The sequence below is a fragment of the Clupea harengus genome, chromosome 10, assembly GCF_900700415.2.
Source record: "Clupea harengus chromosome 10, Ch_v2.0.2, whole genome shotgun sequence".
NCBI classification, from domain to species: Eukaryota; Metazoa; Chordata; class Actinopteri; order Clupeiformes; family Clupeidae; genus Clupea; species Clupea harengus.
This window is the reverse complement of record NC_045161.1, coordinates 10,718,546-10,731,668: the sequence shown is the minus strand read 5'-3', so window position 1 is coordinate 10,731,668 and position 13,123 is coordinate 10,718,546. Positions and strand designations below refer to the sequence as shown.

Here is a 13,123-nt window from a genome sequence, read left to right as displayed (position 1 = left end):
TTGATTAACGCTCTTGCTCAGCGTTAAACGGTGTATTACGGAATTCCAACTGAACAGCGCAGAACGCAGGTTCGGGGGGAGATGTCCGTGTCCTTCCTTAGCTCGTCAGCTGAAAACTCGTGCAGGCCTCGTTGGGCATCAGACGGTCTTGAAGGAGGTAGAAGTTCTGTTCGTCGACGTGGAGAAACTAATAAGGGAAGCCGGTCGCCTTATCTTACTCAGAACACTGCTGGGCTGCAGTATAATTTTACCGGTATATCTTAGGCTGCAACTAAACGAGTCAAAGTATTTTCGTAACTTCGGCCAAAAGTTCAATACGGTTCGTTGTTGCGTGGTCCTTTGTTCTTCTTCTGCAGAGAGGGTATCTCTTAAATGAATGGTATTTACTGTTGTAAACCCACTGCCAGAGAGACAGATATGTGGGTTTTTCGCGGCTTTAAAGGGAAAAATGCGTCATCCTTTTATTATCACCTTGCGCTGACCAATACCGAGTGAATGAAATATAAGAAAGTCAAAGTGATAAGAGAATTGTAGGTAATGTAGTCTATGGTGGGACATTCACTTACATCGCTATAATACTTTAAATCACATAACAATGAGCTCAACATCATATATATTTGTCTTACTTACACAATCTTATTAGCCTGGATACCAGACCGAACTTAGCCCCGCCCACACATTTTTTGGTTGGGAAGTTCGGTCTGGCATTACTCCATTGAGGAGAAATTATCTGCGGCTCGATATCGGCCGTACCAATCAAATTGTTAAGGCGGGCTTTATACGATGATGGACAGATGATCAACAGTAACGTAACCAACCACGTCACCAACACACGAGTTGAAGTCGTTTTCAACAAACATGGCTGCCGCTGGAGAGCTGAAATGTATAGATTCGAGTCCATTTAGACATTGACAGTGCATTCATTTTGAAAGAGGAACAGAGAAACGCGATTAAGGCATTTGTCAATCGAAAAGATGTTTTTGCCTTCCTTCCTACGGGATCCGGTAAAAGTGTAATGTATCAGCTGGCCCTGGTCACATACTAGTTGTTCTGATTGGTTGTAGGTAACCAATTGAGCGAAGAGGCATTTTTTCTCCTGGTTCGGTTGAAACACGCCCCATAATCACAGCCCAATGGAGCGATATCAGACTCATATTCTGACTAGAATTATGAGTATGACATCGTCAGGCTACAATCTTATATTATTGGGTTCAGAACCCAATGACATGTGATTTCGTTCTTTTTGTATTTGGTTTAGTCTGTTTTTAAAGGTGCTTAGTGTCCCTCACATAACTAAAGATGGAGCAGTAGCCAGAAGACTAAAAGGTCCAGCCTAGACCAGAGCACTAGCCTTGAACCACATGCAGAGGATTTGGTGTGTGTGTGTGTGTGTGTGTGTGTGTGGTGTGAATGCACCAGTTGCAAATGCAATGCAGGGTACATCAGAGTGGGTAATGCTTCAGACCCTTTATTGATAGAATTGAAGATGATGGTACAAACAATAATTAACAGCATTTTACTGTAGAACCAGTCAGACAGCCAATGGAGAGAGGGCACCTACTGTGGATCTATAAACCCGAAAGCTACGGTTAACTGCTGAGGTACAGCTTTTCATTGTACGGCATCATCCTCATCCAGGTTACTTCACTAACAGCATCTAAATTTGACATCATTCAGGGCAGTGTCATCTCCCTTGCCCTGTGGTCTCTCCACCCTGGTCATAATGCCACAGATTCCCTTAGAGCACCAACCACTCCAGCTCCCCCAGCCACCCCAGGACATGCCATCACCAGACAGAACCCTTCCATTGCTGCAGCTGAACTGGATGTTGTTGGCAGCGGTGTCATCTCCTTTTCCTTGGAAAACTTCCACACGGAGAGCGAAGGACACAAGATATGCAGAGCCACAATCCTGGTAAGTGGTCCAACTCCCCCATCTTTAAAATACACAAGACATTATTTAATTAAATGATATTTGATCATCAGATGATAGCCTCAAATGATATTGACTACAGATTATGAATTTACCCTCCTTCGGATGAACTTATGGTGTAATTGAGGTTATGGTGTTCTGTGTGTTGACACAGGAGTCCGATCCCATTGAGTGCGGTGTCATCTCCCTTGCGTTGACTTCTTTCCACCTGATGGAGCAACCAAACGACCAAAAGGGCAATGGTGGAAGCAGTCAAGAGAGGTAACATCATATCATGAATGTGGAATTCATCCAGCATCCGACATTTGTTAAGAGAAAGAGAAGGAAAAAAAAAACATTGGGATTTTGAACGTCAAACTGTATGTTGGCTAGAATTCCAAGCCACTTTGTTTGTTTCCCAGTTCCAGAGATAGGACTGTGTACGAACACCATTGTTTTGAACACACACACAGAACACGCCACTAGAGGACCGTGGGGAGCAACTAAGAGTTGAATTTGACAAAGAGTGTATTGGATTGTATAGGATTGCAGACTGTACTGACACTAACACATTTCCAGGTAGGTGATCAGCCACAACCACCTGCTAGTCCTTCCAGCTGCCTCTGATAACTCCTTTCACACAACTAGGTTTAGCATACTTTCATTTGTCAAAAGCTTTGTCAGTCTTGTGCTGAAATGTATGAACTCTATCACACTTCAAATAATACAATTATACTTAATCATATAGTAATGTAAAAAGTAAAGTAAATATTTTATAGTATAAAGTAAATATTTTTCTTACTTACATGAGCTTATAATTGTTGGTATCAGTACACAATTACATGTTTTTTTATGTGTATTTTGTTTAGTTTTTTATTTGGTTTCGGTTTAGTCCCCCCCCCATTAAAGGGCAACAAAGCACTCACCTTAAGATTGAAGCCTAAAGCACGATAAGAGTGGGGACACATCACCATCTCACCCCAGTCGCCCCAGCGACCTCCATTGGTGACCGAGATTTCACTTCCCTCTGAGGGAAAGGCCAAGGGAAGGATGACCAGAAGAGCAAAGATGAGTTTCATCCTTCCTCAACAATCAAAAAATGAACCTGGGAAGGACACAATTTGCCAGGAAAAAAAAACAATATACATTTTAAATTTCAAAACAGTTTACATTAAAAGTCCTCACCCTGCATGTTTTATGGTAACACACAAAAAGCAATAAGACTGAAATGATATTAAATTACATATATAATATGTAATGTAGAAAGCATGACCTTCTATAAACCTTTCTATGAAGTTTTATATTATATACAATTTGATCATATTTTGCACACATTGTTAATTGATTGCATTAATGACAAACAGGTAAGCGCCTTAGTGAGTATTGAGTATATATTATTCTTGAAAAAGAAACAGATAATGTCTAAATGAAGCAGAAAGTTTGGGTTTCCATGTACCTGCAAGAGTTATGATCCTCTGGATGCTTTGACAAAGTTGACGAGCAGCAGTCCGGAGTCCGTCCGGAGATCGCTGGAATGTTAGAACACGGAGGAAACTTAGACGAACTGGTAACGAGAGGCAGGAACACACAAGCTAAATACACTAGGTCTGGAAGGATGACGAGGAACAAAGAATCAAGGCAGGTCCTCCTTGTGTAACCGGTGAAACCTCTGCGTTGTGTAATGAATGTGACCCGTAGTCTAGGTCCTGGGGAAGATTAGTATGCGCTTCATTTAGCGGAGAATATCTCAACTGTTATAGACTAATATTACCCCACTGAACAACGTGGGATGTGTGCCAAAATCTCTATCCGGGACGAAAGTCCTGAAAATGACCACTATAGGTGACACTATTATCACAGGAACACAGTAGCTAAATACACTAGGTCTGGAAGGATGACGAGGAACAGGTACAAAGAATCAAGGCAGGTCCTCCTTGTGTAACCGGTGAAACCTCTGCGTTGTGTAATGAATGTGACCCGTAGTCTAGGTCCTGGGGAAGATTAGTATGCGCTTCATTTAGCGGAGAATATCTCAACTGTTATAGACTAATATTACCCCACTGAACAACGTGGGATGTGTGCCAAAATCTCTATCCGGGACGAAAGTCCTGAAAATGACCACTATAGGTGACACTATTATCACAGGAACACAGTAGCTAAATACACTAGGTCTGGAAGGATGGCGAGGAACAGGTACAAAGAATCAAGGCGGGCAACACACAAGGGCAGGGAGTGAAGTGCAGTGTTGCGTCTGAACGCGTTCATTGAACGAAAGTTCATGAACTCGTTCATCATTTTGGTGAACGTGAACTGAACGTACTGTACTACTGCCTGATGAACGATACGTTGCACGCGTTCATTCTGGTGTCTGTGAACGGCACGCACGTTCACTCTTTTTAATTTCGTTCAATAAGGTGCCAGATTTCTAGACTTCCAGGCGAAAAACACACCAAACGCGTTTTTAAAAACGGGACGCTAGCAAATTGTTTCCTATGGTACGGCGCGCCTTGCGTGTGCGCCTTTTCTCCGCCACGCGTTGCGTCTTTCTAGCGTTTTTTAGATGCGCTTAAAAGTTGAACTATTCTCAACTTTCCAGCGCAAGGCGCGGAGGGGGACTGCTCATCAATGTCACACTCGGCCCAGGCCGGTTGAGCACGCAGCTCCGCTTAGGCGCCGGGCAAAACAGCCTGGTGATCCTGCGAATGTTTTGCCCGCCGCACTTTGCCAAGGCGTTTTGGAAGCGTCTGCCGTTTTAAAAACGCGTTTGGTGTGTTTCAGCCCTATGCCTGGCCAGTGTGAGAGCGCCGAAGTTGCGTAGAAGCCGAGAGCGCTATTGCCTATTATAGCTCGCAACATATTGAAAAAAAGAACTGAACAAGTTCATTTTTTGGAGCTGTGAACTTAGTTCAAAATTTTGAATTATGAACTATGAATTGAACTAGTTCATTTTAAAATGTGTGAACTATGAACTGAATTAGTTCATGTAGAAAGTGAACTTTCCCAACACTGGTGAAGTGTCTGAAAACGAAAGGGTATACAAACATAAAACAGGAACAGAAGAATAAATGACAAAAATAAGCATTTAAGTATTTAAGTATTTCAGGCAAATACTAACGAGTTCGGTAAGAATTACGACATTGATATCCAAGTAATTGTGATACAGTAAAACCCCTTGCCAAAACGGAGATTAGTTGTCTCCCGTCAAGTGTGACAAGACAAACAGTTCAATTCAATCGAGTGCCTGCAACCTAAACTTGAAACATGCATGATGGACTGTCAGTAAGGCAGCATTGTACAATGAAACAATACTTGTTATTATTCTCAAGATTAATCTATTTAAGATTGTTAAATGTGTTATTCAATAACACAAAGCTTACATGTATTTCAATGTGTTTACCACAGGATATAAACAATTAAATCCACATTGAAGATCAAACCCATTATCTCACTCTATGTAGCCTACCTGTCAACTACACACAGCGGGTAAAATAAGCATTGAACACGTCACCATTTTTCTCAGTAAATATATTTCCAAAGGTGCTATTGACATGAAATGTACACCAGATGTTGGTAATAACCCATGTCATCCATACATACAAAGAAACCAAAACAAATACATTCAGAAATGAAGTTATGTGTAATAATGTGAAATGACACAGGGGAAAAGTATTGAACACATGACGATAGAGAGGTGCAAAACGGCATGGAAAGCAGCTGAAATCTATTAGTAATTAGAAAAGCAATCCGGCCCCTTGTCAGTGCAAATTAATATCAGTTGGTTCAGTCCCAACTGATGTCTCATTAGGAAGGTGTCACACAAGACACATCTCATGATGGGTAAAAGCAAAGAGCTCTATCAAGACCTTCGCAACCTTATTGTTGCTAAACATACTGATGGCATTGGTTATGGACGCATTTCTAAACTTCTGAACGTTCCAGGTAGCACTGTTGGGGCCATAATCCGGAAGTGGAAAGAACATAATTTCACCATAAACTGGCAACGACCAGGTCCTCCTTGTGTAACCGGTGAAACTTCTGCGTTGTGTAATGAATGTGACCCGTAGTCTAGGTCCTGGGGAAGATTTGTATGCGCTTCATTTAGCGGAGAATTAAAAAACTATTTTTTTTTATTTAAAAAAAAAAAAAATGTAATGCCTTTATTTGGATAGGACATAAAGTTATGACAGGAAGCGAGGCGGAGAAGATGTGGGGAGAGGATTGTAGCCCGTAAGTAGGGGGCTTGGCCTACCATTTTATGGGAGCGATGAGGGACAGGTGGGGCTTGAATAGCCCCCCTTGTTCAAAGTGGAGAATGACAGGAAAAGTTTGAGAACCACTGCTGTAGTTGAAGATGGAGAGAGCTGAGGGATTGTTGGGCAGAAAGTCTTTTTAAGGGGCCAAAATGACGGATCAATCGACAAAACTAAAGTTGTATGTAGCATTTGTCAAGCTGAATTTAGCTATCACAGAAGCAACTCGTCTTGAAGTTATCACCTTAATGCAAAGCACCCGACAGAAAGCAGTCCCAGGTTAGATGATCGCCAACCCACACTCCACGACTTCTCTAGGAAAATAACTAGACCAGTCCGTGAAAAGGTTACCATTTGGGTTGCCGGTGACTGTCGGCCCATCAACATAGTTGAGGACAGTGAGCTGATTGAGGTGATTCGAATTGCTTCAGGGGAAAATTCTTACGATTTACCATTGACGGGCACCATTGTGTTTAAAAAAAAATGTATAACATTTTTTCTCCTCATCTTTATGCACTCTATCACTGTTTTTATGCTAAATTTAATAATAATTATTATCATTATAATTTTTTTATTTTAAATTTTTTTATATATTTCTTTTGCACTATATCCTAGTTTTTATATTTATTTGACGTAATGTATTTGCTGTAAAGCACTTTGAGCTGCATTCTTTTGCATGAAAGGTGCTATATAAATAAAGTTTATTATTATTATTATTATTTTTTAATTATTATTAAGAGAAATACTTTTTGTATTACACTTTGTCTCAAAAATAAATATCTCATTAAGTATGCGCACATATAAACTTTTAAAAGATGTTCTTGTTCTGGTTTGATATTTCTAATTGTGTCTCTGTAGATGTCCAGGGTGGATACTGTGTGTGTGTGTGTATACAAACATGGGACTTTTTTAAAAGAAAGAAAACAAGCATTTAATTGATACAGACATTTTATATCCAACCTTGCTATTATCATTGGAACGTTAACTTAAAGTGAAAAATACAAAACAGCAGGTTTATTCCCTGTGTTGCAAAGTAACACTTCAGGTCAGGTAGGAGTCTAGGTATGGGGATGATGATGAGAGCTTATTCAGTGATAGGATTTTTACAACTATTGCCTCCCTTGCATTTGCAACAATGGATACCAGCTACCCGACAGGGACATCCATTCTTGTGTGCACACAATTACGATTACAATCTCAGGGACTAATAAACTGCCCTTTCTTGCAAAACCATAAGCATCTACATTTAAGATTGAGGTGGCTGCATTTAAGATTTAGGTGCTTGGACCCAAAGCTGCTGTTGATAATAGGCTCTTTGTATATGTTTTCTTGCATTAGTTGAAGTGCAAGCGGTCCTCTCAAAGTTCATCTTGAGGACATTACTATCGAACGCAGCAATGCGCAGGTCCTCAAATGTCTCGATGTCTGTTGATGGTTTGAGACATTTGACCAAGAATGTTTCCGCCATTTGTATTGCACTCTCTGTTAGCTGTGGACAGTTGAAATTGAGAATCAGAGAAGAGTTGTCTGGTACAAACTGATACAAATTTGAAGGAACTGTAGGGTGATGTGGTTCGGGGGGAGTGAATGTTGGGTGAGCAGACAGAGTCTCGGTCAGAAGACCCGAACGGCAAGGAGTGGAGTGAGAGAATGATGCAAGAGAGAAGGCAGGTTGGATGTAACACCAGTAGGTTTATTTCCTTTTTGTTAGCTTGATCTTTATTCTGTGTGGTTAACTGGAATACGCACACTTCAGGATACGGTGGAGTACTGGCAGGGAGTGGAAAAAGGTGAACTGCCAGGGGAGCAGACTATTTATAGTCTCCGCCCCCTTAGCCAGCAGGTGAAGTTCGATTGAGTCCAGCAGATTCACCAGACATTTATAAATAAATTAACAGAAAAAAGCCCAGGTTCCAGGGAGTCTTTTCACAGCCGCCCCGGAATTGGGATCAATTCCTCCTGGAAGGAAGACTCACTCTTCTGCCAACTCCGGAAGCACCATCAGACGAGACACGGGTCTGGTGTAAGTTCGACAGCCGACTTGGACGTCAACTGACCGAACGCGTCCATCTCTACCGGCCGTGACAGCTGTAACTCGACCTGTGGGCCAAGAGGCCCGAGGCAGTTGTGGGTCAAGGATCAGAACAGTCTTCCCTACTTCCAGATTCTGGACTTCCCTCAGCCACTTTCCTCTGGGTTGTAGGTTAGGCAAATAGTCACGAATGAACCGTGTCCAGAAATGGTCGGCCAACATCTGGCTATGACGCCACTTCCTTCGCCCAAGGAGCTTGCTGTTGGCAAAGATGGCTTGTGGCAGGGAGGCGTCCCGCCGCCCCATCAGGAGCAAATTGGGAGTGACAGGATCAGGATCACTGGCAGCAGATGAAAGATAGCCTAAAGGTTTTGAATTCATAATGCCTTCTACCTCAATCAGGACAGTGTGAAGGACAGCTTCCGAAGTGGTCTGATTCCCGAGAATCACTCTTAGGGCGTTCTTGACGGATCTGATTTCGCGCTCCCAGACTCCTCCAAAGTGTGGAGAACCTGGCGGATTGAAGTTAAATGAAATCTGCTGATTGGCCAAGTGTTCCTGAAACCTTGGGTTCCATGGCCTGGAAACACTGATTCAACTCCCTGTCCCCAGCGCGGAAGTTTGTTCCCCTGTCTGCCCAGATCTCGAAGGGCTTGCCACGACGGGAGATGAAACGACGGAGTGCTAGGAGAAAGGCATCAACATCCATCATTCCAAGCAAATCCAGATGCAAGCAACGAGTGGTTAAGCATTTGAAGATAATTCCCCATCGCTTTTCTGTTCTACGGCCATGGTGAATGATAAATGGTCCGAAACAGTCTACACCGGTGGACCAGAATGGTGGTTTGAAGAGACGCAGCCTTGCCGGGGGCAGATCAGCCATCTTGGGCACTTTAGGAGAAGATTTCCACCTCTGACACTCCCTGCAACCGTGCTGATGTTTACAGATGGCTGGTCTTCCTCCCACGATCCAGTACTTGCGTCTCAACTCTCCAAAGACCCTCTCTGGGCCCGGATGCAGCAGGGACTCGTCATTATTGCTTAATGATGAGCTGCGTAGTGGGATGCTTTGGGTCCAGAATGATTGGGTGGATGATGTCTGGGTCCAGGTCCGGAGATCTACGGAGTCTTCCTCCTACCCTCATCAGCCCAACATCTGGATCCAGTTCAGGTGAGAGTTGGAGTAGACGACTTTGCCTAGAGAGAGGCTTTCCTTTACGGAGAGCGTCAAGTTCTTCAGGGTAGCAGGACTCCTGGGCTTGTTGCAAAAGGAAGGTTTCCGCTGCTGCACCTTTGGCCACTTCATCGGATTGGCTCAATGTTTGCTCAGTGGCAGTGATGAGGTCACTCCAGCTTTGATGCTGAGAGGCATTCGGCCATATACCGGTGGCAGCAGAAACACTCAGGCATGTAGCAGCTTTCCTTAATTCAGTGCTGTTTGCGAGTGATGAGGTGTGGAAGACACCCGGAGCAACAGGCCAGCAAGTCTCAGGGTGTTGAAGGAAGGAAGGTCCGTCCGTCCAGCAGTTAGGTTGAGCTAGGTCACCCAGTGTCTTGCCTCGGGTCAGGGCATCAGCTGGGTTGTTTGGACTGTCCACATATCTCCAGTCATCTGAGTCTGTGAGTTCTTGGATCTCTGCGATACGAGTGCCAACAAAGACCTTATAGTGGCACGACTCAGACTTCAACCAGGTCAATACTGTTGTGGAGTCACTCCAAAGGATGGTTCGGGCCAATGACAAGGTAAGTTCAGACTTCAAGGTGGTGGCCAACTGCGCCCCTAACAAGGCAGCGCTCAGTTCAAGTCGAGGCATTGACAACTGTCTCTTTGGTGACACTCTAGAGCGGGCCATGACGAATGCCACATGAACATGATTTTGGCTGTCATGGACACGTAAATAGACCACGGTGCCATAGGCCCTTTCCGAGGCATCACAGAAGACATGCAGCTCTCTGTATACACCTGACTGGTCAGCACAAGCGGGCACATAGCAGCGAGGCAGTCTGATGCTTGAGAGGTCAGCCAGTTCCTGTTCCCACTTCAGCCATCGATCAACCAGTTCAGATGGAGTGATGGGGTCATCCCAGCCTTGTTTGGTTTTCCATAAGTCTTGAACCAGCACTTTGGCCCTGGTCGTATAAGGCAAGATATACCCTAAGGGGTCATATTGACTGGCAAGAGTGCGATAGATTAGGCGGAGCGTGGGAATCTTAATGGGTGTCACACGGTGTTTGTATCCCAGGCTATCCGGAAGGCAGCTCCAGCGCAAGCCTAAGGTGGACTCCTGGGGGTCAATGCCCGCTTGAGAGAGCCACAAGTCTGTGCTAACAGATCTTGCCTCTGGAGGGAGGTGTTTGACAACACTGGAGTCATTACTCGCCCATTGGCGAATTTCAAATCCCCCGTGAGACAGTGTAGCACGAAGTTTGTCCAAAAGTGTTTTGGCTGTGGCTGAAGAAGGGAAGCTTTGCAGGCAATTGTCAACATAGAACGCCCTCAACACTGACGTCATCACTTCATTATCACTCTCTGGGTGCTCTTTTGCTTGACGCTGCAGGGCGTAAATGGCGCAACAAGGACTACAAGTTGTACCGAAAGGTAACACCTGCCACTCATAGGTCTTTGGGTGTGTAGCTTGAGCCATAGCTCGCCAGAGGAATCTGAGCAGTGGCCTGTCAGCAGGAAGTAGATGAACTTGGTGGAACATGGATTTTATGTCGCCACTGATGGCTACGCTATGCTCACGGAAACGGAGGAGCACGCCAAGAAGAGAGGGACCCAGAGTTGGACCCGGAAGAAGGCTGCGATTTAGGTTCAGGCCATGAAGCTGGAAAGAGCAGTTGAACACCAGTCGATGTTTCCCACTTGCTTGTTTGACGATGTGATGTGGAACATACCAAGATTCTGAACCTGGCTGATCATCTTTGGGATCCACCTCCTTCACATACTCCATCTCAACCAGTTTCTGGATCTCCTGGTTGCAGATCTCAACGAGCTCAGGGTCCTTCTTCAACCTGCGTTCAGTTCCTCGCAGCCATGGCAACAAGTTATGGGTTGAAGAGATTAACTGTGGACTGTTGGGTGCTCTGAGCAATGGGGTAGCATACCGAGACACTCCCCCTGCTTCTGTCACTGCAGTTTTCGTCTCAAGCAGCTCCAGGCAATAATGATCTTGCTTAGACCGGGTTACGTCCTTCTCCTTACGGTGTGGAAAGGAATCTAGTCTCCACAGTCTCTCCACATTCTCCATCAACTCGGCAGTAGCTGGGCAGGAGACAGTATTGCAGAGTGTAAACAAGGCTTGTACACCAGAAGTCGGAGGTCGAGGTAAGGCATTGGCTGGGCCCTGAACAGTCCAACCCAGGGCAGTATGGACGGCGATGGGTCCCCCATAAGGGCCAATGTGGACAGGCTCTTTGGGCACCAACAAGTGGCAATGATCTGAGCCTATCAGGATCAGTGGCCGGGCGTGGACAAAGTCTGGTAAGGGTAGGCCTCGCAAGTGAGAATACTCCCTCTGCAGGTCAGAGGCTGGACAGGAGTGCTCAGCCAAGTTGAGGACAGGGGCACTAAAGGCATTGGCTATAAGGAATTTACTCTTCTTCTGGTTCACTGGGGAGATCGAACAGGAGATTGTCTCACCACTTATGGGAATCACTTCATGACGCACCGTTCTGAGATTCAGGATCTCTTCCGGTCCTTCTAGTTTCAGCTGGGACACTGCCGAGGTTAGGATGATCGTTCTTTCTGAACCATCGTCAAGTATGGCATATGTCCTCAGCCTCTGCCGGCCATTGATTAAGAAAACTGGGACTACCTTCAACATCACACGGGGAGATCTGTTTGGCTGATCTACGTACAGAGTGTCGGCAGGGCAAGGTGCACGGACGAGCAGATTGAGGGTGTTCCCCGTAGCTGATTTCTCTGAGCCATGGGGGCCTGTGGATGGTTGAGGTACGATGTTATGCAGGATGGTGAGATGCAACTCTTTGCAGATGTTGCAAGGCTTTTTGAGGGTGCAGTTATCTGGCTTATGACAGCGGGCACATCTGTAGCAACGATCATTCTTCTCTATCCATGTTCTTAGTTGTGATGGGCTGAACTCCTTGACTTTCGGGCAAGTTCCCAGGAAGTGTTCCTTGTTGTTACAGTATGGACAAAAAGGTTGGAACTTGGGTTTCCCATAGATGATCGTCCCCCTTCCACGGCTCTGTTGGACATCAGGCTGGCTCTCCACAGTGGCTGTGTTGCTCAGGTACATCGTAGTCGGTGTAGCCCTTCTCCCCAGGTTCTTCTGCACTGGCTCTCGTCTCTCCATTGATGAAAGTCCGGAGGCTTGTTGGGCAATACTCTTGGCCCGGGCTTTAACCTGGAGCCATGCCGAAAAGTCCTCCAAGGTGTATGTTTGTTCTGAACCCTCTCTTAGGATGCCACGAAGCAGACAGTGCTCAATGAAGCTGTCTCGGTTTTGAATGGGAAGTTTGGTAAGTAGCCTGTCTACGTGAGAGCCACATCGCAACTCACTTCCGTCTGCACCTTCCACTGACCGCAGCATGCCAATCAATGAATGCACAGAAAGAGCAAAGTCCTGGAATGCGTTGCTGTCACCAAGTCCGACAGGTGGTGAATGAAGGATGCTAGCGATTTCGCTTTGGACCAACTGCCGTGGCTGGCCATACTTTGCCTTAAGGGCAGCAAGAGCAGATGTGTAGGGAGTTGAGGCGTGCATATAAGACTTCGCTAGTTTGTATGCACTTGGTAGCCTCAAATGATCCATAAGGACCTGGAACTTGTACTGTTCAGAAAGGTGAGCGTGGATATCTAACAGATTCTCCAACGCCATGTTAAGCAGAACAAAGTCACTTTCCTTTCCGCTCTCAAAATAAGGCAATCTTGGCTTCGGGACGCCAAAGGCAGTCGCCACTAATA

The 13,123-nt window shown here is 45.1% G+C and overlaps 1 protein-coding gene across 1 annotated transcript; it reads right to left on the bottom strand.

Moving 5' to 3' along the window:
- Positions 1-1,452: 1,452 nt before the first annotated feature.
- Positions 1,453-3,536, bottom strand: LOC105910736 (vitelline membrane outer layer protein 1 homolog). The gene is made up of 4 exons (XM_012839463.3): positions 3,368-3,536; positions 2,838-3,016; positions 2,028-2,140; positions 1,453-1,936 (listed from the first exon to the last, which is right to left on the bottom strand). The coding sequence occupies exons 2-4, from the start codon at positions 2,988-2,990 to the stop codon at positions 1,648-1,650; spliced, it is 555 nt and encodes a 184-aa protein (XP_012694917.2). The 5' UTR covers positions 2,991-3,016; positions 3,368-3,536; the 3' UTR covers positions 1,453-1,647.
- Between the last annotated feature and the right edge of the window lie 9,587 nt (positions 3,537-13,123).